This window comes from Notolepis coatsorum, assembly GCF_963971535.1.
Source record: "Notolepis coatsorum genome assembly, chromosome: 14".
NCBI lineage: Eukaryota > Metazoa > Chordata > Actinopteri > Aulopiformes > Paralepididae > Notolepis > Notolepis coatsorum.
This window is the reverse complement of record NC_140178.1, coordinates 27149935-27176605: the sequence shown is the minus strand read 5'-3', so window position 1 is coordinate 27176605 and position 26671 is coordinate 27149935. Positions and strand designations below refer to the sequence as shown.

The 26671-nt window shown below is 40.7% G+C and overlaps 1 protein-coding gene across 1 annotated transcript in view; it reads left to right on the top strand.

Moving 5' to 3' along the window:
- Window positions 1-2885: 2885 nt before the first annotated feature.
- The window catches only part of foxk2b (forkhead box K2b), a 37496-nt gene continuing 13710 nt past the window's right edge, over window positions 2886-26671 (top strand). The window contains exons 1-4 of the mRNA XM_084328160.1: window positions 2886-3394; window positions 9269-9463; window positions 14325-14478; window positions 15927-16073. Coding sequence (XP_084184286.1) covers window positions 3075-3394; window positions 9269-9463; window positions 14325-14478; window positions 15927-16073 — 816 coding nt within the window. The 5' untranslated portion in view covers window positions 2886-3074. The remainder of the gene's footprint in view (window positions 3395-9268; window positions 9464-14324; window positions 14479-15926; window positions 16074-26671) is intronic.

Sequence of the window (26671 nt, the reverse complement as noted above, 5' to 3'; positions counted from 1 at the left end):
ACTTATTTATAAAGCTATACAAATATTGAAATGTATGGACCTAGTGGATTACAAAACTGCCCTCATTGTATACAAAGCCAGATACAAGCTAATCCCAGGCAACATTCAAAAATGGTTCAGAGACAGGGAAGGTGAATATAATTTAAGAGGGAGAGGGAATCTCAAACAACCAATGGTACACACCACGCTGAAAAGCATGTGCATATCGGTGTGTGGAGTGAAGTTGTGGAATAATTTACCCGATTACATCAAACTGAGTAAACATGTGGCACAATTTAAAAAGCAGTTAAAAAAATACACATTAGAAAAATACAGAAATGAGTAGTGAGGATAAACAAAATTATGTTATATTGTGTATGTAGTGATGTACTATATTCACTGCTGTCAAGTGAATCATGTTTTTTATTGTAAACTTTTAATATAAGTAAAAATAATATTCTATATTGTAATATACTAAATTATGTAAATTCTAGTAATATTAATGGAAGAACAAATACAAATGTAAGGGGGTAGGGATCAATAAGCTAAGCTTCCCTCTACTCCTTTTTTTGGACATGTCTGCCAACCAAACACATTGCTCTTTTGTTTATAATTCCTGTTTTTTCTTTGAGGATTTTTTAAAATTTGTTGTTATGATTGTTTGGTCTGACGGATCAAGACACTGTGAGTTGTTTGAAGAAATAAGAAGAATAACATGTCCAAGAAATAAACTTTTCATTCATTCATTCATTCATAGCCATGAAGTGCTTTGAGAAGCTTGTGAAGGGCCATCAATCTGTCTATCTATGTATATTGATTGATTGACACTTTTCGTTTACATACTATTGACTTTTTCTATTTGATACTTTTTATCTATTTGATCTAACACCCTCCCAGGAGCTCATATAGAAAAAAGTATTTCATGGAAAAGTATTCTGTATTTTACTATAACAACTTTAAAGAAACTTGAATGTTCTTGGCTTTAACCTGGGGATATTTTAAGTTGACATTTAGGCAGTCTCCATGGTCTACAACGTTCTTAACCTGTCCTGGATATACATTTAAAGTTGACTATTAGGCAGTCTCCATGGTCTACAACGTTCTTAACCTGTCCTGGATATACATTTAAAGTTGACTATTAGGCAGTCTCTATGGTCTGCAACGTTCTTAACCCTAATCATTAGATTAGATTAGATTAAAATGTATTGTCATCATACAGCACAAGTACAGTACAACGAAAATAAGTTTGGCATCCAACCAGAGTGCAAATGTAGCAGTAAAGTGCAACAGCAATATACAATATACAAATTAGTACTACTGAGTGTAGTGCTAATCAGAGAGTTGTATTATATAAATAGAGACAGTATGACTACTACTGGCCAGCAGCGTAACTAGTAAGAGTAGGCTATGTACAGATATAGATATAGTAAAGGACATAATGTGTAAAGTAAAATGTGCAGTAAGTACAGGCAGGTGAGGATAGGTATATATGCGGTGGGAATAAATATATGGTATATACAGCATTATAATACATGCTATCATACAATCATGTGTATGGTTGCCCACAGGGACCAAAATTAGCGACAGGCATAGACCGCCATGGGCCTGTTTCTTGAGGGTCCCTGCAAGCAAGTAGCCCAGTGAGCCAGGATGAAAATGAATTTACCCAATTTGGATCTGGAACTGAACATGTTTTAGAACCTCTGGCTGGCACAAATAGGGCTACTCAGAATAGCAATTTGATTTAGATGAAGCAGTGGTCACTGCATTGCAGAAGAAAATACTCAAGACATCTGTATCACCTCCTGCAGCATTATGTATGCAGGTTATATAGCTATTAAGCTGTCTATAATAAAACACAAGATACTTGTGCCCTAATGATAAGGATAAGTGCTCAATGAAGAAACACCCTTCCATAGCCAAAAGAAAGTCTAACATGCCTATAAATACTTACTATGGAATGACACTCTACAAATGTATTACGTTGGCCCATAATGGCCCCCAAACAGAATTGGGGCTTTACATTGGAGGTGGTATAACTATTACGTGGCCTAATAAGTGAAAATCTATTATGCATGACACTTGCCACCTAGTGCGAAGAGTGATTACTGCACGACAGACCTAGAGGTGTCGGCTCGTCCCTCCCCCAGCCCTCTGCACTGTTTACAAACAACTGACCTAAAGCGGGCAGGGTCAATCACCCTGATGACGTCACTGTCTGCAGTAGGGTTAAGATTCTACAGCAGCACCGCCGCCAACTCGTTGATATGAAAACAAGAAGCCGGCAACAGATGATTCGGTCGATAATATAATAGGCTGTCTTCTATATGGAGCGTATTCGAAAGATTGGCACATATATGGTTTACAAACTCATGCTCAGAGAGTAGCAATATGCTGCAAAAAGAGGGGAATTCAAAGCCAGGCATGGAATATGTAGTGGACGAGGCGATTTGGCACAGATTGATGCCTGCTACACTGTGATGATGACCGAATTCGTGGTTGGAAAAAATCAGGCAAACCTACCACATCACTCTTGACTGGCCTTCGCAGTTCACGTTTTTGATTTCGGTTGGTGCTTAACCCGTCGTACAGTGTTGCAAATGATATAAATGATTGTGGAGGGGGGCTTGCACGTGTAAACTAAAAAAAAAAATCCACTCCCGTCTAGAGTAAGAACCCGTGCCATGTTTTGCAGCTTACCAAGCATATGCGCGTACACTACCAATCAACCGACCTTGAGTCTGTCCTCGGGTTAATGCTCGCGTACGATTGGATGCCGCCACGTAGGTCCACTGGCATGCTCGCATTTGATTGGCCGAGAGGACTGTCAGTAAAGTAATATCCGCCCTTTGCGTCGTTCGGTTGGATCTTTCCACCACCCTTTCTCTCGGCGGTGGGTCGGAGCCGCTGTCCCTGTGGCCTCGCAGCACGCTCCCCTCTACATTTGTGTTTTGAAATCGATGTCCCTTTTTTATAGATTAGTTCATTCACGGCGCCTTTAAAAAGAAAAAGGGGGGCACAGTCAAGGCGTCGATACACCGGTGTTTATTATTTCTCACATATTCGACAACATTATTAAACCCGTTAACCTGAAAATGGCCGTGGCGGTGGTGGTGAGCGGAGGAGGAGGAGGACCGTCTAGCGGGCCGGTCGCCCGGCTCGAGGGCCGCGAGTTCGAGTACATGATGAAGAAGCGCTCGGTGACCATCGGACGCAACTCGTCGCAGGGCTCCGTGGACGTGAGCATGGGCCACTCCAGCTTCATCTCGCGGCGGCACCTGGAGATCTTCACCGCCAGCGACGACGGCAACACCGGCAGCGGGGACTTCTACCTGCGGTGTCTGGGCAAGAACGGGGTGTTTGTGGACGGCGTGTTCCTGCGCCGCGGCGCGCCTCCTCTGCAGCTGCCGCGGATGTGAGTGTCTGGCTGGGTGGAGAACATGTGGAGGATGGTGCTAACGTTAGCTAGCCGCTGTTAGCCAACACAGCGACCTTGTTTTGAATCTGCTACAGGGCGCATCAGAGCACGTGTTTTAGCTCGCTGGCTAAACCCAAGAGTGTTCCAACATATAGCCTGTTCCTTTCCTTTATCCATCTGATATTTAACTTAATAACGTTAGCTGGTTAGTTACACTTACTGGTTTTCTACAACAACAACAACAACTACCTTCCACGTTGGTTGTAATGTTGGGCTAACGTTAGCCGCATTCCTAACTTGTTTGTGGAGCGACAATAATAATGTTGTGCAATGTTATTAGTTGCCCCCCTACTACATTAATGCATTTTTTTTAAAGTGGGATATCGATTCGTAATTCTCCACAAAATTGGCTACCTACACTACAGCTAACGTTAGCTATAGAGGCAGTTGTTTTGCATAAAGCTCCTCACTCCTAAACGTAAACAAAACAGATGTAACCCCACCCTGCCAGGTCACACCGGCGTGACGGGGGGGCTCCTGCTAGACCCCTGGCCCTGGCCGTCCTACAGACTGGGGGTTGTTTAATATGAAACTGGGTACTTTGTTAATCTGATCATCTTCAAAACATTTAGGATTATATATATTGAAATTATTTATTTGGAATTACCCCTTGAGATGAACCATCTCGTTTTCAAGGGGGTCCACAGCTTACAAAATACATAAATTACACATAACAAAACAAAAACCAAACTCAAAACAAGATACAATTAACAGGTTCAAACATCAAACAAGAGGAACATAAGACAAACAAACAACAAAACACAGCACGTATTCTAGTGGTTGCTATAGTTAACTTGTTAGCCGTTTGTTGGATTAGTCCATACATTGAACATTTTAAAAGGTGTAGTAGTGAGTAGCTCGATACACACAGCTAGCATCAACTGTAACTGTTTAAACTTTAGTGCGATGTGGCATTATGAACGACTGGTGTGTGTCGGTCGGCCCCTGATTGTTTCCCACAGGGTTCTTCTGATCAGGAGAAACACCCATTGCAAAACATTTCTCACAATATTATACTTGTGTATATCCATCAGTGTGTAAATTGCATCTTATGTTGGTAACTAATTATTTGTATGTCTCAATTAACTAACTTTCTTACTTTACTTAAATTTTCCTTGACGGTGAGTATGTATTATTTGAGATGATTCAACTTTTAATCAACATTATTATTTAGACCCTGTTTGTTTGGAAAGCACTTTAAAACACGTCCAAAAAAAGGCTAATCTATTTCAAACCAGATATATTGGAGTAGGCCTGTGTGTTTGATCAGAATTCCATTCCTTCACCTGTACATTCTCTTACTACACTAGAAGATACAGACACTATTCCCTCTCGTCGAGGAGTCAAGTGGTTTCATTTTCCCCTATCGATCAAGTTGATTGTCAAAGAGCTTTTAATCAGCGAGTAGCCGCCCCCCCCCCCCCCCCCTTGTGTGTACTCCTATTGGTGAGACTGAGACACAATTTGCACCGTGACTCATAGCGTCAAACATAGTGGATGTATATAGTAGTAACTGTGGATGTATATAGTAGTAACTGAATCAACCCTGTCTAAAGAAGTAAGGCAGACTGGCAGCGTGAGGCAACTGGTAGAGCTGTAGCCCAGGGGACAGGTCCATAATATACCAGGGATTCCAGCGGGCTGATGTAAACAGACAGACAGAAACAGCCCTCCCCCTCCCTGTCTCCTCCCTCCCTGGCTCTCCCACACACCCAGTGAATTTCTCCACGTTCTTATCCTCTGCCTGGCTGTCTTTTGGTGTGTGTGTTTACATTTCAGCCCAACTAGTTTGAAAGTGATCTGGCCACTGAGAATCATTTTTTTTTTGTTTTTTAACTGGGTTGTTTTCCTCCTGTGGTTAATATATGTTGCCATTCTGATGATGGCATAGCAACTGTGTGTATGTGTGCTTTCAGAGTTCAGGCCTCATTGTGCAGCGGGGACAGGAGTGCAGGGGGAAGGGGGTGCGGGGGGGGGGGGGGCTTGGCACAGAATTCTATGAATGCATGGGGACTGTGGGAAAAGGGGAGTTCTCTACAAAATGAACAGAGCTTTACATTCAGTGAGTTCAACTCGAACTTAGTTCATCTTTGTTTAATTGAAAATTCCAATGTGAGCTTTAACTAATTTCTTGCATTGCTGATGAATGTCATAATATATATATATATATATATATAATTATATATATAGCTTGTATTTATAGCAATAGGGGGGGGGGGTACGAGTTGGTACTAGTTTCTGCTTTTTGTCTGCACTAGTGCAGTGGCCGCTGGGAGCGAGTACCCATTGGGGATGTGTTCCCGTTTGGAACGGGCTGTTTGCTGGTCCTCTGAAAGTGCTGCTTGTAGCAACACTGAGAACCGCGGTATTGCAGCTAGGAGCACTCTCAAACCAGTGCGCATCCAATCAACTTCACATTCGACATTATGGCTATTTAAACTTATGGCTGCCTGCTACAGCGCCACAGATCCAGGGGGAAAAGAGTTTCTGAGAGTTACAATACAAAACGGCACCAGATTCGACACTGCACTCCCCATGTTGCTCAGCAATACAACTGCCGGCCGTGAAGTTGATGGGATAAGCGGTTCTCGAGATGTGAAATACAGTAGATAGCCACTCGAGAGATTCCTTCCTTTTATAGTTGGATGCTGTGGCCTCTTTACTTCAGGTGGTCAGTCGGGGGCCGGGCAGGGTGGTCATTTTTTGTCATGAGGAATTTGTCATCTCAGTTAGTGCAGTATGTGCCTGAATGGTTGAGCCACCTACAACGAAACACACGCAGTCTTGTCTACCAAGTTGTGAAAACCAATGTGTGTCGCCGCACTGCTGCTGCCTTTTGTAATCATACACACTGCTCAGTGTGGAATGTGACATCTATTAAGCTCAGCATTCCATTATCAAAGACGCCCTACTAGTGGTTGCCTGGCTAGCATGTTTTCCAACATTGAGGGCCCACGCTCCCTTTTAATTCCTATTGGACACATTGACCTTATCCTGCCAATTATACTCTGTTGCAAGATTTTGAGAAATGTTTTCATATTCAGGTCAAATCTGAACTATCGTATCCACCGTGTGGGGTATTTGTTGACTGATGGGAGTAGATATTGCTCCTGACAGCATGCCAGAGACCATATGCATAATTCAGCGTCTCCCCTCAAACAGTATGGCGCCTTTGCAGTGTTTCACTTTCTCTCTTGACTGATAACGCTAATCTGAGAGGTGTCGGGTACGTAGTTCTCTCTGCATTGGCTAATTCTCTTTGGGCTCGGCAACCCGAGTGCTGTGCCTGGCACTCTTAACCAAAGAGAAGACGGGGCCTCGGCAAAACAATCTGGGTCTCCTGTCTCAGGGGTTTGAGGGAAGCCCGATCTTTAGCAGAGATTTGGAATAGCTTTCCACTGGTGTTCTTCACGAGTTGCAAGTTACTTAGCTAATCATGTATTTCCCCTCAATTATTCGCCCCCCTTTCCTCAAATATAAAGGTTGTGAAGCAAGGATTCTATTATACACTACCAAGCCTTTTTATCCCAATGGAAAACTCTCCTTTAAGTCAAAGTCAACTTTATTGTAAATGTTGTATTGTGCATACGTTTCCCTCATTTCCACAGAGTAGGCTATATATAAACACAGGCAATATAAACAACAAAAGTAAAAATGTGTGTATATATATAATAGTTGCTATCTGCGTAGAAGGAAGTGCACACTTCCATCCAGTGTTTGTTGTTTATACGGTGGTATGAGGGGGGAACGTGCTCGCAGCATGTGCTTGTGTTTACCACAGGACCTAAATTTAGCCAGGTCCTCCAGCGAGTCTCCGTTCCCCCTAGAGGAAGCCATGCTCTGCTCTCTAGCCACACCTCACCTCCAGTGTAGAGCTGGAGAGGGGAGGGCTGTCCTCCTTATTGCACTCGTAGTCAGAGGACTTTGTTGACTGACCAATTAGTTGATTTAATTGGGAAATCTGTACATTTCTGTTCCCAGTGTTACCAGTTTTAGGATAATCAGAGCTGTATTCACTGAGATATCAGCATGTGCCGTGTGTGTGATCTTGAGGAAATGAGAGAATAGATTTTTCAGCCCGCTTCTATAGCGTGCATAAGTACACATATACTATCGATAATCTAGCGTTTATTTGAAAACTATTCATAAATAGGCCGACAAATGACAACGTGTCTAGTGTATTCGAGAATATTCCAATAAATGCAGTTTATGGGCGAATCTTTAACTTTTTCTGAAATTTTCGAGAGAACGATAGCTTTTCGAAATGCTATAAAAAGGATATGAACCGATTATTAAAAAAAAAATCCGTTTTGACAATGTTGACTGCAAACAAGTCATTGATAAGCGACGGGCAGATTAGAGACATAGCCATAATTTAAAACATAGATTATGCGTTTTTAACGCTAACATTGAAGTGGATGATGGCATTCAAGGGGGTAAAAAGGAAAACAAGGCCGGCACTGATAGTGTTAAGGTTCCCAGAGTTTGCACTGAATTAGGAAAAATCTGCCTTTAGCTTCTGTGCCCCAGAAACATGGAATGTTTTGCAATGCACTTTAAAACTCAATACATTAGTATATCTATTGGTCAGTTTAAATCATAATGTTTAATTGATTCCGTTTATATTGTCTTCTTCTTTTCTATTCATGTGTTGCATTTATCGACGTAATTTTGTAAATGAGAGCTTTCTTTCAATCATCCTAGGGCTGGGCGATATGGGAAAAAATCATATTGCGATAACGATATGATAATATCATATTTCTCTATCGATAATTATCGAAATTGTTATAAGTATAAAAAAATATATATATATATATATATATTTTTTTTAAAGCAACAGATGTATGTTTATTTTGCAGCAATTCTTTGTCGTTGCCGCCATCTTTAGTGTTACATCCCCTCACACTCCAGTTCTCAGGCTGCAGCTGGTTTAAAAGCTAAAGTAAACCGGCTTCTCTGCTGGCTGTGGCTCCAGGGGAGTTGAACAGTTCTGGCTCTGCTAGTTTATTTTCGATCTTTTGGCGCTTTTTTGGTGGACAAACCACCGCACATGTGCACCGTGACTCGTGACTGGAGTCTAGCTCTGCTAGCACACATAGCCTACTGTGTACAGACGGTTTCAAACTGTATTTTAAATTAGAAAGCAAACAAAATAAATGGGCAAGAGAGAAATAAATCTCAATTTGGTCAGTATTGTCATTTGGACAAGCAAAGCCATTACTTTAAGTTGCAGGCAAGAAAGACAAGTCTGTCCACTGTCTCTGGTTTTAAAACTGCCCTGTTGCAGGTCACCATTTTCTTCTTATTTTCGATATCTATTAAAATATATCGCGATATTTATCGTTATATCGCCCAGCCCTAAATCATCCGAGATTAAATAGATATTGAATTGAATTATTATATCAGATTGGAAAGAGGTCAAAATCTCGCTCTGTCGTCCTACGTTGGCCGACGGGCAGCCGACACCCATTATTTCTACATGATATATTTTATAGCTATATCGTTTATCCTAGCTAAAGAGGTTTGTGTGATGAGCACTTTTGCACGTTTACTGGTTGTGGTGGAAGGCTATTTATCTTATCTATTGGTCTACGACTCTACGTTAAACATGATTCTGAGAGCTCTATGGTGGATACTAGCCCTGTACCTTCCTGGAGTCATCCAGCATAACTCTTGTAGTACTTCGATACTCTGTTGAGGAGCTAAATAAACCTGTATTAACTAAGTCTATATTTGACTTGAGTACATCCTTGATCCGGCTAAATTCTTCCACATGGTCAAATGATTGATCCTTGTCTCTTCTTTGTGCAGGTGTACGTTCAGGTTCCCCAGCACCAACATCAAGATCACGTTCACGGCCCTGTCCAGCGGCAAGAAGGTGCGGCGCGACGCCCCAGAGTCCCCCGTGAAGCCAATCCAGCCCCAGATCTCCCCTCTGACCATCAACATTCCAGACAACATTGCTCACTTAATGAGTCCTTTACCATCACCTACTGGCACCATCAGGTATGTGGGGGTTCTCTAGCTTAAGAAGCCTACTGGCACCATCAGGTACATGGGGGTTCTCTAGCCTAAGCCTACTGGCACCATCAGGTATGTGGGGGTTCTCTAGCCTAAGAAGCCTACTGGCACCATCAGGTATGTGGGGGTTCTCTAGCTTAAGAAGCCTACTGGCACCATCAGGTACATGGGGGTTCTCTAGCCTAAGCCTACTGGCACCATCAGGTATGTGGGGGTTCTCTAGCCTAAGAAGCCTACTGGCACCATCAGGTATGTGGGGGTTCTCTAGCTTAAGAAGCCTACTGGCACCATCAGGTACATGGGGGTTCTCTAGCCTAAGCCTACTGGCACCATCAGGTATGTGGGGGTTCTCTAGCCTAAGAAGCCTACTGGCACCATCCGGTATGTGGGGGTTCTCTAGCCTAAGCCTACTGGCACCATCGGGTATGTGGGGGTTCTCTAGCCTAAGAAGCCTACTGGCACCATCAGGTATGTGGGGGTTTTCTAGCCTAAGGGGGCTTTCACACTCAGCCTTTTGTATCGAATCACCGTCCCGGAGCACGGGGGGGGGAGTGTTCTCACTCACCCCTTTTGGGGTGCGAAACGGCGCTGATTCGTTTCACCCCCCGCTGAACGGGATCAGCTGGCAGAGGTGGTCTCGGGTTCGGCCCCGGGAGAACGGGGGGTGTGGCTTTGCGAGCTTGTACCTTTTCACGGGCGTGGCGCCTGGTGCTGACATAACGTCATAAATTTTGTTTGCCATTGCTATGTCTATACATTGTTCGAATGCATTTATTTCTATTAGACCAGTGGTGCCCAACCAGTCGGCCGTGGTCGACCAGTAGATCGCTCAAAACGCTCAAAAGCGGACTCTACAACACCATCCATTCGTGATAAAATGGGGTGGGTTATATTGACAAGGCTTGACAACAGAGGTTCAAATATAACTTCATATTTATTGGCAATTTGTTCATTTTATATCAACATCCAGAGTCCGCAGTCGTGTTAAGACATTCCCGTTTACATTTTCGGTCGACCAGTAGATCAATGACATTCAATATAATCGATGCAAGCAATGTTACTAGTAAAAGGTTATAAAGCTAACTAGCGGTAGCCGTTAGCTTAGCATTATTGTTAACCCTGCAAAACGATCAAAAGCGGACTCTACAACAGAGTTCCATTCGTGAGAAAAGGGGGGTGGGTTATATTGACAAGGCTTGACAACAGAGGTTCAAATATAACTTCATATTTATTAGTTATTTGTTTCTTTATATCAACATCCAGTCTCCGTGTTAACACTTCCTGTGTTTACATTTCGAGCGTGACATCATCGACTACGGCAAGCTTACAAGCTCAAACCGTAAACAAAACCCAGAGTGCACCCAGACTGAAGTGTGTACACAAACTAGAGGGGGGGGGGGGGAGTTCACATCAGATCTCGGAACAGGCAGAACGGAACGAAATAGAAACGAATAGGGTGAGTGAGAAAAGGCCCTAAGAAGCCTACTGGCACCATCGGGTATGTGGGGGTTCTCTAGCCTAAGGCTGAGGAGTAGGCCTGAACAATGTGGAGGATTCATTCAATTTGAAAAGGATGAAATGTCTAAATTGATATGGATTTTTTTTTGTATTTGTTGACATAGAAGGTAGATATATTATCACTATGCTATTGAAAGATTACAGAAAAGGAAATGTAGATTCTAAACCATAATAACAAAACATAGGCTATATTGTACTTTGTACAATGTCATCACAAAATGTTTGGCTGGGTCTGACATTCTCATGGCAGTTTTGCTGGTATTATTTACATGTTTAATTAAGTAATAATGGATGTGCTATTACTGGAGAAACTGCTTGAAAGCTGACTACATCGACCACCAAAGCTGATATGATATTACTGGAGAACCTGCCTGAAAGCTGACCACATGAACTACCAAAGCTGATATGACTGGAGAACCTGCTTGAAAGCTGACCACATCAACTACCAAAGCACACAAACATACATAGTGAGACACACAGTGAGAGACAGTGTAGATGGTCATGGTGGTCAGCAGCACCTCTTCAACACCATTCCTTTTCTACCAGAGGATAGGAATTATTCAATTGATTTCCAACCAGTGAGTTTGACATAATTTAGTTATTTCTATTACACCTTTGCTACACTAGAGCCAGAGACCACCTTGCTTCTGGTTAGTTAGTGATGTAAATGTGCAAATATTAAGCATGTTATATCTCACACCTTTTCTCTTTTGGCTTCACAATACATATCGTCATGTTTTTGTGTTGCAACAGTTTGTTGTTCACTATTTCCTCACATCCCTGGAAAAGACACTACTTGGCCAAGGAAAATATAAAACATGTATAACTATTATATAATATAGACTAGGCAAAGTTTCAATGCCGTGGTTAGATTTGTCTGAAAATCCTCATGACTTGTCCTTGTTTTAGGAAAATGTGTGTGGGGGGGGGGGGGAGAGAGTATTTCAATCATGAATTTTGCATTGATTACCACGGCAACGATTTAAGCTTTTGAAACATTCTGCTTAGCCCTATTCTTGATTTAATTTAGCTGGTTGAAAAAACACCTCAGAGAACGAGTGGGCATAATAAGATTTTAATAGGCAGGGGAAAACCCAGTGTCAAGTCAACATTAAAACAGGCTGCTTCACGGGTCTTGGCTCCTCTCCAGGATTGTTATCCGCCATAGATAGTGGTTACAGTTTCGCTAAGGCGATGGCGATTCCTTGACCCAAGCCGAGATAACTCCTGTCGCAGCAGGCCCGTGGTTTAACCTTGGGATGCCGGCTAACCTTGCGGCGACCTGTCGTCTGCGGATCAGCCTGTGGCCCCAGAGCTTAAGCTTATTTCAGTGAAGGGCCGGGAATAGGGGGGCTGGCTGCATCAATGAGCTCTCTACTAGATCCTCTCAACCTTACCACCAGGCCAGATGGCTAAGGAACAACACTGTACTACAGGCTGGGTTTCTAAGGTTTCGGTGACGCTCCTTACCTCGTTTGCGAGTTGAAGGATGGTTGTACCACTCTTGCAACCAAACTCTTGACTGGAAGCTGTGCCATTAGGTTACATGCACCCAGTGGCCACTTTTTTTACGAGGTGCACTTAATAATAAAGTGGCCACGCTCTCTTTATTAGGAGTGTGCAGGATAATCTAATAAAGTGGCCACTGAGTGTGTGAATCCCAGGCTCTCATTCCTGGTCGATTAGCATATTTGATCAATTTAGGCTTTGTCCTAAACACGTAAACACTTTATTCTGTCGACACTTTTTGCACTGCTCTTATTCTGGCTATTTTTATACACATTCTATGTCTGCACTTTATGCATTGCCTTTATTTTGTCATAAACCTGCTAATAGTCTTTTATAGGTTGTTTATGAAATGCAACTTAATAAAAAAAAAAAAAATTTGAACCTTAAATCGCCCCCAAAAGTGTCATTTTCGATTTTGAGGACTGCATACCTTTTTTGCAAACAAATACTATACTTTATACTTATAGCACATGCATGGGCCTGGTCTTTTTTGAAAGATGACATTCTGAAGTTTCTGATACAATAAAGAAAATTAATAAACTTTTAGTGCTGCTAATGAAATGGAGTAACATGGGTCTGAACTTGAGTTGTATAAAAACTTGTTACTCACGTTTTTCTGTAGTAGTTAGTAGTCCAGAAGTAGTATTTTCCCAAAAATTGGTATGGTTGAACTTGAAAAGACACGATGGGTCCATAGCATGAAGTCTTGTGTAGTACATGTCCAAATTTCATAAAAATCCGTTCAGAAATGAGTGATTCGGAGCGGAGTGATTTTGGTAAACTGGTTTCCTTTTCCTCATAGACTTCAATTCATTCTGCGTTTTTTTCTCTTCCTGTTTTCGCTTGTGACTTTTCACCTAGATCCCCGATTAGCCACACTCATTGGCTACAACCCTGTCCAGTAATTTTCGAGATTGCCAAATGATTGACGGAGTTAGAGGTTCGAGAGTCGGGAGTGTATGCACACCCGCTAGAGGTCGCCAAAGTGCCTGTGGGAAAATCGTTTTCAAGAGGGCCCACATGTGGGCCGTTGCATGTTAAGAGGTTTTAATGATTGAAATCTTTAAAATCTTTCATAGATTTTAAATAATGTTTGAATATCAATTCTCTGGCATGATTATAGATGGGCATAAAATGAGCAATCTTATGCTTATGTCTATTTTGTGTCTACATCACTGCTGTGAAGCAATTTTGGTCGTAATTCTTGTATGAAAGGTGCTATACAAATAAAATGTATTATTATTATGGTTGTGTAGACAGATTTTAGAGTAGAGATTTTCTAAAACACTGGATGAGATTTTCTTTTTAAAACGAAGGAGGACAAAATGCCCACGTACGCGTGGACAAGGCCATGGTCACATCTCTAGAGACCCAGAGAATGGAAATGGACATTGAATATTGACGTCTTCTACCACCGACGGTGGCATTTGATCTACCAGTAATTCAGTCCAGTTACCGGACTAATTAGAAATCGTTAAAACCCTTCTACTTTAAATGCGTTAAAATGCTTGCGGACAATTTCCTAGCCATGGCTATTTGCATAGGTGTTGGCTGACTGCAGACCGCTGCAGCAGAGACTACAGATGAGCCCAGGCAGGGTATTTAATTGTTCCCAACAAGCTAATTTGAATACCTCTACTGTTTATTAAAGTACTCTTGACAGTTACCGGTAACTAAAAAAGACCAGACTGTTATATATATATATATATAAAAATGTTTGGGCATTCATCCTAGTTTCTGTCATCTGCAAACCTTTGTATTTCAGGTGTCTGCTGTATTCGGTGTGACTAACTCCCTTTCTGTTTCTTTCCCCCCTCAGTGCCGCTAACTCATGTCCTTCCAGTCCGCGGGGTGCGGGATCTTCGGGCTACAGGATGGGCGGTCGTATGATCAGCTCTGCAGAGCTGCAGCTCATAAACGATAACTCCCAGCCTGACAATGACAAAGACCACTCGGGAGGTGACAGTCCCAAGGTGAGCGCGAGCCGAGTGAACAACCCCGTCGGTCCAGCGTAGCCACGCGGTGCGGTGATGGGCCTCCCAGGGCCCCCGGACTAACCTTTCCACCGCCGTGTGTTGAGTTTAATTTCACTGACTATAAAGCCTGGCAGGCTCTGCACTAGTTGGCTAACGCTAGTTTGAATGTGGATCATTATAGTGGACTGATGCCTGCTCTTTTCTTAATTGACTGTGGACTGTGTCCCTTCTTACCATGTCTTACCATGTAGGGTTAAACATCAGACTGCACATCTTTTCCAAACTGCTACGAGGACTAGTAGCATTTAGCGTGTTGCTAACGACACCGCTAGCTTAGAACGAGAGAAACCAGCACTGTTTTGAGAGCAAGGTGTCGGTGCGGCCAGTGGACAAGTAATGTAACAGGTGTCTGTCGGTGCTCGGTGTGACCCTCGTTTTGATCGTTAAAATGTTTTTATTTCATTGGCCTTTTGTTTTATACAGGAAAGCACACAAGACCGAGATCTCTTTTTCACAAGCGACTCGTTTACACCGACAGTAGACTTATATATAATGAAATGCATTGAACAAACGCAGTATAGTTCAGACAGAAATTCAGTCCAACATGTGCATCAAATTAAACGATTACCAGCAACACTTATATTGATATCAAGAGTTCAAAACTTCTAATGGTAATATTTACAACCTGTTTTATGCCAAGCTCAGTTTTTACAAGTGTTATACCTAGGTATGTCCCGATCAGAATCTGAGCTGATCATGGCATATTTAAACTAATCGGTATCTGGTATATTAAGCACAATCAAATTCACATCCTTTTTTCATAAATGTTTTATGAAGCTTTGATGTAGGCTATTTATTTTCTTATTTCCAAGCATATCTTGCCCACATTGAAATATTTTTTTACTAACTTTAATATAAGTATATGCGCCGTACTTCTATATTATCTAGGAAAACACAAATATTGGATCAGGACACTGATTGAGGGCAGAAAAACTTGATCGTGACATCCCTAGTTGTATCTAAAGCCAAGTATTCCTGTGACCTAGTACGATGTGTGCTGTATTTTAAAAGCAATCAAAGATAATGGGGAAGTCTTATAAGTTATAGATAAATAAAATGCATATTTAAAATGCCATATAAAATACAATGGTGAGTGATAAATGTGCTCTCCAGTGGTTAAACGCAGTGCCCTATGATACAGCTGCAGACCGCTTCATGTTTGGAACATGGTAACGGCTGAATGGATTGTTTCGTGAAGTTCTGTGTCCTTGACTTCGGAGAGTCTCAATCCTATGCCGCTGCAAAAATGCGACAACATGAAATTTGAACTCTCGAATTCACACACGTGACCATTTTGCTCAGTCTGCAGCCCTGCCTCCTTATGTCATCATCATCAGAGTGTTTTATCATTATGCTAATGACGTGCATCTCTTCTCTCCCAACAGGATGATTCCAAACCCCCATACTCCTATGCACAGCTGATAGTTCAAGCCATAACATTGGCCCCGGACAAGCAGCTCACACTAAACGGAATATATACTCACATCACAAAGAATTACCCTTATTACAGAACTGCAGACAAGGGCTGGCAGGTGAGTTGTGTTTGACGCAGGGCCTGTGTGTGTCAGTGGACTGCTTTCATTTAGGAAAGTGAGGTGTGGTGGAACCGGAGAGGTTAATCATGCACGTGGTAAAATCTTCATGGTTGATATAAATGTATTGTTAAAACATGGCTACTCTAATACAATTTGTTAGTTCAGTAGAGGACTTTACTTTCCCTGGCCAGGAGAATGGGCCCCCCATAATCTGTGTGATCATCTTTTAAGCCTTCTGGGAGGAAAGGGTGCGGGGGAGTGATGACCAGGTGAGGGGTGAGGAAAGGAGGGTACAGGGGGGAGGGAGGTGTGTGAACAAAAGGCCTTGAAAGGAAATTCCACAGAGGCCTTCGCACATTCAGTCGGCATCGTCTCGTCATGCTTGACCTTTTCATGTGTACCCTATTCTTGGAAAATGTTCTTCAAATTATATATATATCTTGGAATACTAGAACTCGGTAGCTTTCAATGACCAGTGGTCAGTCGGATTTCAAGTCGGATTTATTTGTAAAGCCCTAAATCACAATTTCTCAATGGGTGTCACAGGCCTACAATGGATTGAGAGACCCCCTGGCTTAACCCCCAAAGAAGATAAGGAAAAACTCACGGGGAAAAAAAAACATTAATAGACCTTAGATGGGCAATTCAATGAGATCCCCCCTCCAAACTAGGATGGCCAGACGTGCAATAGGTGTGGCCGACCGTTCGGTAAAGAAATTCAATGAGGGAATAATAATAATTAATAAAAGGAAGATCATTGATGGGCAGAGAGACAACGGGCATAACAGCGTCCATAGAGATGGCATCATCGACGTCCAGGGTGATCATAGGGCATCACCACGGAACATCAACATTAGAATGTCTCATGTGAGATTGTGCACGGCTAAGTTTCATCCTCATAGGGTGCTGGTCCTCGCACAAATAAAAGGTTACTTCATTGTCTGTGACGGCAGAAATAGTTTTGACCTCCCCATCATGTAACGCTACGCAAGCTAGCTCTCCAACTGGGCCTGAGCGGCACACTAAGAAGTAAACAAATGGTCTCACCACGGTCATGTGTTGGTGTCTCATCTCTCATCCCATAATGAATTCCTGCCGCTGTAATCGCATTAAAGTACAGGAGAAAGATACTTTCTCTATCTGTGTGTTGCCAAGGAAGCGGGCTCTAGCCCCGCCCCTTTTTCTTGATCCTCTCATCACAACTATGGTTTTTCCGAGGGATCAAAGAAAGAGGGTGGGGTTTGAGATCGGTGGATTGAAGTTGAGCTTCCAAGCGAGGCTTGTTTACGGTGGGGAAAGATGCTGGCGAGTACAGAGAAAGTGTTCCCCACACTTTAATGCGATTACAGCACCAGGAATTCATAACCGCTTGAGACAAGACGCCAACACATCACCGTGGTGAGTCACATTGACTTTAATGACGTCCATTTTCACCAGGAGGCTATTTGTTTACTACTCGATGTGACTCATTCGGATCCAGTGGAGAGCTAGCTTGTGTAGCGATTCACGGGTCAGACGGTTCAGGCTAATCACAACTGTACTGGACTACACTTCTGATTATTTGTGTACCACTTTAACTGACATGTACTAGACTACACTCTTCTGATTATCGGTATACCACTTTAACTGACATGTACTGGACTACACTTCTGATTATCGGTGTACCACTTTAACTGACATGTTGGTGTGGTAACGCAACAAATGAGGCATGTCAGGCACATGTAGGGATGGGTACCTTTCACATTTGAACCGATACCGGTACCTGTGAATCGATACCGGTACCCAACGGTACCTTTTTTCGGTACTTTAGTCTCAAGAAATTTAATTTACCTACCTCAGTCGTAAAAAGAAAAATCCAAACTTCAAATAACTACAATTTAGACAGTTTTCGGCTTGTCATTGCTCCGACTGCTTTGTTGTTGAATCAAGTCAAATCCTAGGTAAGCATATATTGTGCGTGTGAACGTTGACATGAAAAGAAAAAAGTTAAAAAAAAAATTAAAAAAAAATTATTTTTTATTTATTTTTTGGTTTCTCACTTGATTCGATACTCGGTAGTACCGACGTGTTTCGGTTCGGTACCTCAAAAGTACCGAATTCGGTACCCATCCCTAGGCACATGTCCGATGAAATGCCTCAAAAACATAGTTGTCGTAGATGGGGAAGAACTTGGGGAAACGAGCTAACCATAATTCACAAAGTCCTCCCAACCAGATTATTTTAGTAATCGAGTATTCTTCCCGTTATTCCATTGATTATTCAAGTAATCGGATAAGAAATAACTTCTGCTTTTTTATGGTTATTTTCTTGAGCAACTTGGGTAACTTGGATCTTAAATCAATATAGTGGCTAGTAATTATGTTAAGTTCTTAACCAGCCATAATTAACTGCATCGTACATTCTTTACTAGCCATAATTTAAACAAGCAATCATAACATTATAGATTTACGTTAAATTCTGAAATTTCTAAATGTAACTAGTAGGGATGCACCGATCCAATATTGGTAACGGTATCGGCCGCCGATATCAGTAAAATAGCTTCATCGGGTATCGGTAAAAAAATCGGATTTTTATATTTTTTTTATAAATAAAATAAGAAATAACAATTCAGTACATTTAGATCTGTGTTAATTTGTTACATTTAGTTTCTCTAAGTTAGGAAAGTAATGTTTTAAGTCGAGCCTGATGTTGCCTTGCACAAAAGAATGATCCCAGTCTCTTCCACACAGTGACAGTGAGGCATACAGTTTATTAATTGAATGAATGAAGTTTATTTTCTGTCTTTGTTTACAACAAATCAAAAACACACTTGTGATCCTTTACAATTCTTAAAAACAAAATATATTTTAATATAAAATTAAATAAAAACGTGGATTAAATCTTTTTAAACTTTTTGGAGAGAAACATTTCATTTGAACAATGGGTATCTGTATTGGCCGATACCCAAACCTAGGTATCGGTATCTGGACTGAAAAAGTCGGATCGGTGCATCCCTAGTAACTAGCCTACCACAATAGCACCCGAGTTTTCCTTTTCTTTCAGCTTGAAATTATCCCAAACGTTTGACAATCTGGCGTTTTCTAGGGCCCGTTTCTCTTTGCTCATCACTATTTTCTCCTTCCATTTTGAAATCCACCCCTGAAACCTCTCCACGTCTAACGCTCCACAGTGGAAGCGTGTTGTGCAACAGTAACTACAGTCAGTGTAAAACACAGACTGTCACGTTTCAGCTCTACTCGCGACATCGTCGCTGGCCGACCTTATTTTGATGTGTTGACATAAGTTACTACTTATGATTAACAAAGGCATTCGTTTTGTGGCATTAACGTTATATAGTTAGTTACACGTTCAATAACATCAGCGTATTTACCCAACCATAGCAAGCATTACTCATTCATATCTCTCACTTCCTTCCTTTGCTCAGAGAGCCTGTACTGAATTGTACCCATTCTGCAATCTGTTTAATAAAGTTTTCAATCAGACAAATGTATAGAAAAGCTTTTATTATAACAATCGTTGGAGTAAAATCATTATGCCTCGTTTAGTACTCCTGCGGAGCGCTGGTAGTCTACTCGTGGGCAGCGGGGAGCTAGCGTTATTAGCTTTGTTGTTGATCTCTCAAATCAATGGAGGACTTCCCGGAAGTAAAAAATACGGATGCACTGAAAATTCGGCCACCGAAAAAAATTATCGCCGAAAATTGTTAAAAAGGCTCTTTCGGCTTTCGGCCGAAAGGGTTTTAGCACCGAAAATATATCACTGAATGTCAAAGAACAGGGTTACGTAACGTTCGTAACCTAAAGTGTTGTTGTGATGACAATCAAAACGCGCAACGTGTAACGTGAGCAGCTTGGCAGCTCTTCCTGCGTTCTGCAGCCTGTGATAAGTAACTCCTCTTGGGAGTCGCGCTGTTTCTATGTAAACTCTGCGAGCAATGCATCCAATAAATGCGTCTTTAACATGCTTTATATCCTCGCCATTACTATATGCCTGTCGCGGTTAAAACCTTTTGAACTAACGTTAGCGTTAAGCTAGCTAACGCTTCCATTCCTCTTTGACCCGTCTCTCATAAGCTACGTCATCCCCCGCTAAGAGTCATGGGAGATGTAGTAAATACAACGGTCCTGTGTGTGTCGTTATGCAGTTTTAAAGCACCTTGGCTTTGTTCTGAATGCACTTTGTTGTAGTTATCCTACAGAGAAAAGAAAATGCACTTGACTTTAATGCACATTTTGTTGTATGCAAAGAGAAAATGTTTAAATTGTACAATCTTTCAGCAGTCAGTCTGGAATTAATGTATGCATTCAAAAGTGCTGAATAAATGTTTTATGTGCCCATAATAGTGATTATTAATATTATTTAAGTTAAGTTTTGCCATAATCAGGTAGCTGAAAAAAACTGTCCAGACCAGAAAAAGACTTTCGGCTTTTTTACATAAGGGTCCTCCATTTTCAATTCATCAAAACATTTAGAGACATACAAATATACAGTAGTTTCATAAAAAAATAAAAGAATTATAATTATATATATTTTTTTTGCCACAAATATCGGTATCGGCCGTGTTGGTTGAACAATCGGTATCGGTGGAAAATTTTCATATCGGTGCATCCCTACTTGACATGCATGAAGAATGTCTTGCGTTTAGTAATAAAACTCTTATTGAGCAAGTGAAGACGGTGTGCAGTCTCCTCAAAGAACATACTGAAGTGTGACTTGCACAACTGTTAGGATGGATTCCATTCAGTAAAACTGAAACAAAGATGTTGTCGATGGATTTATCACCAACACTTCTTGCTGTGGCATTGTCTGGTATCAAGTTTTCGACGTCTCATCGAATGCTCAAGTTCAAGTTTCAAGTTTTATTTGTCACATAAGGTACATGTATCTCAGTGAAATGCTTGGTTCTGTATGACCCTCCTGGGATTGGAACCAGAGATTCTGTTTTCCCCCAGCCCTGCACAATGGTGCGATCCCTGTTAAGGTCCCTGCTGCGATTGAATATTTATGACTCATTTGATTTATTAGGACAACGTTGTCTACTAACTATGGTTGGGCGTGTGATTCTGTTAAATACACCTTCTGTGCTTAAACCCTGAACAGTTAACATGCATGATCTAGACAGAGACATTGACCCAGAGAGGAATTTCTTTAATAATGTGACTAGTAATTGCTGCTACTACACCGAGGACCAGTTCAAGGAAAAATTCCAACTTGGACACAACATATCGATCATACATTTCAATAGCAGGAGTTTATATGCTAATTTTAATAAGATTAAAGATTATCTTGAACAGTTCACCAAACCATTCAGCATAATTACAATATCGGAAACCTGGATCAACCTGGAGAAAGGGGTGGATTTTGAGTTGGAGGGATATCATTTTAACTACATGAATAGAGTAAATAAAAAGGGAGGAGTAGGACTATATGTAGACAGAAGGTTAAAGTTCATAGTTGAAAGCAGGGTTTCCGTTAGAAAAAATTGTTGCCGGTCTCCGTGACCTGCAAGATTTCAACTACCGGACAAATGAGATTAATTCCGGTCATAGTTTATTGAGCTTTAAAACAATTGAGATAGGCAGGCTATATAAAGAATGTCATCCTCAAGGCATGTAGATTTATAATATTATTACTTAAAACTAGGCTACTTTTGCGTATACAGTCATTAATATATTCCAAATAAAATAAGTCCCTCGATACTCCGTCTCCGTGCTGCTGCTGACTTGAAATAAAATAGACCGCGTATGTGGCAGTCGGTCCGACACCACATTATTATAAGTCTGTTATAATCACATTTTTATGAGCTAACGAATTCCGTTATATTGGACATTTGTATTAATTATATCAAGCGAAGAACTGAGAAAGCAGAGAGCCGGCAACATTATCGTGGTTTGCGTGACTACTCTCTCCACCTCAATGTCACGCGGTCGAAAAGGGCGCTTGTCTATTGGACAGTGGAAATGTGTGTGTGGCTGCGATCCTGTGTGTGCGCGCGCGCGTGTGTGTGTGTCTGTGTGTGTACTGCGGAGCCCAGATCAGCGGAGCCGAGTTTTGACATGGCATTGATCCATTGTTCTATTGAAGCACATTACTTTACCACCATCCTCTCGCTAAACAACTTGTAGACCACGGTGTTTTTATGAGTGCCCACAAGTAGCCGTTTTAATAATATAATAAGCCGCGCGCCTCGGTAATAATAATAAGCCGCGGTTTTTCTTCCTTCTTCCCAAGATGCACAGACATAGATAGATAGAGAGAGAGAGAGAGAGAGATAGATAGATAGATAGATAGAGAGATTAGATGCAGTGTGCTTGTTTTGCAGTGAGTGCTGCGAGCAGTGGTAATAATAATCACTTCCTATATTTGGTTCGCGTTTGGTCCGATGAAGCGAACCGAGACCTACGTTTTTAAAGCTCTCGCTGACAACGTCGTTGTCATTATTAGAAGCAACGAGGAAACAAATGTAATGATCGTTTCGTTCATCGCATAGGCTATTTAATTTTAGCCTATTTTAATACAATTCAAATAATCAAATTGTGCTTAGACTCAGGGAATTATTTTCACCGGACATTAAGACCGGAGAAATTAAATATGTCGGACTTCAAGAGATTTTGCCGGACAAATACCGGTAATTACCGGCTAACGGAAACGCTGGTTGAAAGTATGACGATTTATGTGAATGTATTGCTATTGAAATTGACATGGGAAAAAGGAAGAATCTCTTTGTCGGTTGCATTTACAGAGCTCCCAGCTCTAGCATAGAAAGATTCAGAGAAACGATGGAAGGTATGATTACAAACACTGACCAGAAGGTTACTTTTATTTGTGGTGATTATAATATAGATTTTTTTTTAAATCCTAACAAACTATCATTGATAGACGAATTTAAGGATGCAATGTATAGTAGGAGTCTATATCCTATTATTACAAAACAGTAGAATCACACTCATTAATAGATTATATACTTACTAATGTAGAGAGTGGACTATTAATAAACGACATTAGTGACCATTTACCGGTGTTTGTAGTCTATCATTGTGATGTTAAAGTGGTTGATAGTAAAGTAATCATGCAAAGGAGATTAAGAACGGAGGACACTTTAAATAGGTTCAGAAAAGAACTATTATCACAGGACTGGAGAAAGTTATATGAATCAATAGATGTGGATTCTGCTTATGATTCTTTTCTGAATATGTTCCTGCTGTTATATGACGGAAGCTGTCCAATGCAGCAAAGTAGAACAAATGCAAACAAACCTGACAAACCCTGGATTACAGGAGGTCTGTTGAATGCTTGCAAAAAAAAGAACACCTTATATAGAGAATTTATAAAACATAGAAATAAAGAGAGAAATTAAGTATAAACTATATAACTATAAAAATAAACTAACTGATATTGTTAGAAAATGTAAGAGTACTATAATAATGTATTAGAAAAAACAAATAATATAATTAAACTTAATTATAAGAAATAAATCAACTAGTTCTGGCTTTCCAGATGAATTTATAGATGAGGGAAAGTCAGTAAGTAAGAAAAATGAGGTGGCAGAAGGATTCAACAGATTTTAATGTGGGGCCCAAACTGGCGGAGGAGATAACCCCGCCACAAGGGGGAGGTGTTTCTAATTATTTTGAAGAACGAAACCCAAGTACTATCTTCTTGAGAAAAACGGATACAAATGAAATTATGGATACTGTGAACAATTTTAAGAATAAAACATCAACAGATTGGAAAGGCATTGACATGACCTTAATTGAACAAGTAATAATAGCCATAGCAGACCCTTTAGTGCATATTTGTAACCTCTTATTCAAACTGGGTGCGTTCCCCACCAAAGTGAAAACTGCAAAAGTGATACAGATCTTCAAAGCAGGTGAGAAATCTATTCACCAATTACAGGCCGGTTTCTCTCCTTTCCCAGTTCTCAAAGATAATGGAAAAGGTATTTGCTGCACGATTGGACAGTTTCATTGATAAACACACATTACTTATAGACAGTCAATATGGATTTAGATTGAATCATTCAACGTCATTGGCACTAATGGACCTAGTAGAAGAACTGACAACCATAATTGATAATAAGAAGTTTGCAATAGGGATCTTCATAGATCTGAAGAAGGTGTTTGACACTATAAATCATGATATTCTGCTACTAAAATTGGAAAGGTATGGGATCAGAGGAGTAGGGCTCAAATGGTTAAAGAGTTACTTAGAACAAAGACAACAGTTTGTGCAGTTTGGGGAGTACAGGTCCACTCAGTCAAACATAATCTGTAGTGTGCCGCAAGGGTCAATTCTGGGCCCGAAACTATTCATACTGTATATAAATGATATAGGTAATGCGTCTAAAATATTGAAAGATTTAATTTTTGCTGACTATACAAATGTCTTCTGTGAGGGAGAGAACCTCCTAATGCTTTTAAAGGGTGTCGCAGCTGAACTAACCAAGCTGAAAGTGTGGTTTGATGTAAATAAATTATCATTAAATATATATATATATATATATATATATAAAAAATCATGATATTTGGTAAACGTGATATACAAGTAAATACACCGGTTGAACTAAGGATTGATAGTATTAAACTGGAGAGGGTATTTGAGAATACATTTCTGGGTGTGATAATAGACTACAAACTCGACTGGAAACCTCATATCAAATATGTCAGGACTAAATTGGCACGGAGTGATGGTGTTTTATGCAAGATAAGACACATTCTAAACCAAAAAACACTGTATACACTGTACTGTGTAAAAAAAAATTTAATCTCACCAAGTCCACATGGCTTTTTCACAAACAGTTAGAGCTATGTTTGAAGTCTCACGGTGTTCCATTAGACAGACCAATTGAACACCACAGATACCACAAATTCTTCTACTCAAGAGAGACATCGAGAGGTTTTGTTTCAGAATTTTATCATCAATTACTAACGTCCTCGTATGAAACCCTCCAACTTGACTCTGTCTGGAGGAGGGATATACCAGACCTGGAAAATGACTTTGATTGGCAAGGAGCCTGGGCAAATGTCCGACTTACATCAAGGAACCCGGATCATCAACAAATCAATCTTAACTATATTCACAGGACATACTTGACTCCTATAAGACTGTGCCGAATGGGGCTCAAACAAGATTCCAAATGCACCCAATGTACAAATGGGGACGAAGGGACATTTATGCACATGTATTGGGACTGCTCACCAGTTAAGGCATTCTGGAAAGATGTGACCCAACAAATATCAAAACTCGTATCTTGGAATATACCTGTACACCCCTCGGTATTGCTGTTGAATGATGTTTTTGAGTTTGCAGTGAATCCACAGCTAAAGAGATTGGTTTTATCGGGTATCACAGTAGCCAAAAAGCTGATCGCATCACGCTGGTTTCAACCGGAAAAAATGTGCCGTAAAGTTTGGTTTCTTACATATCTCGATGTAATTTACCATGAAATATCTACAGCAAGAATTCTGGGTCTCAATGAATCCAAAATGTCAATGTGGTTAGAAGTGGTGGAGAGAATAAAAGCTAGCTTATAATGGTAGTGTCTGGTTAGGTGCGAGGGATAGTGGAGGTACTTCTCAAGGTGGGGTCCGGGAGGGGGGGTTTCGAGCTGAGCATATGTATGTAGGTTTTTTTTTAGATAACAGGTATTATGGGTATATCTTATATAAAACAACTAACCAAAATGTGATCTCATTGGATGTGCCCTGACAATTAATGCTTGTATATCTTATCGTGTGTTGTCATGTTTGTTTATATGTTTGTTTTAAAAAAGAATAAAAAAATAAAATACAAAAAAAATACACTGTACTGTACACTCTTCCTACCATATATGAGCTACTCTGCGGAGGTGTGGGGTAATACCTACAAAAGCACTCTACAGCCAATATGCACCATGCAATAAGAATAATCAACAATGTAGGATATTATGAACACCAATAACTTATTTATAAAGCTACAAGCATTGAAATGTATGGACCTACTACCTAGTGGATTTCAAAACTGCCCTCATTGTATACAAAGCCAGATACAAACTAATCCCAGGCAACATTCAAAAATATAACTTAAGAGGGAGAGGGAATCTTAAACAACCAATGGTACACACCACGTTGAAAAGCATGTGCATATCGGTGTGTGGAGTGAAGTTGTGGAATAATTTACCTGAATACATCAAACTGAGTAAACATGTGGCACAATTTAAAAAGCAGCTAAAAAGATACACATTAGAGAAATACAGAAATGAGTAATGAGGATAAACAAAGTTATGCTATATTGTGTTATGTAGTGCTGTACTATATTCACTGCTGTCAAGTGAATCAAGTTTTTTTTTTAATATAAGTAAAAGTATATTCTATATTGTAATATACTAAATTATTAGGGATGCCCCGATCACGTTTTTTGCCACAGATACCGATCACCGATCGTCGTGAGCCATATCGGCCGATACCGATCGTTTTTGATTATATAATTAGACTTGTACTTGTATTATCTGCGAGACATCGCCACCACGCAACAAGCTCCACTGTCTGTGTGTACTCTAGTAGCCTCCAGCTACAGCCAGGATTCACCGGAGCTGCAGCTGGACCTATACTCGA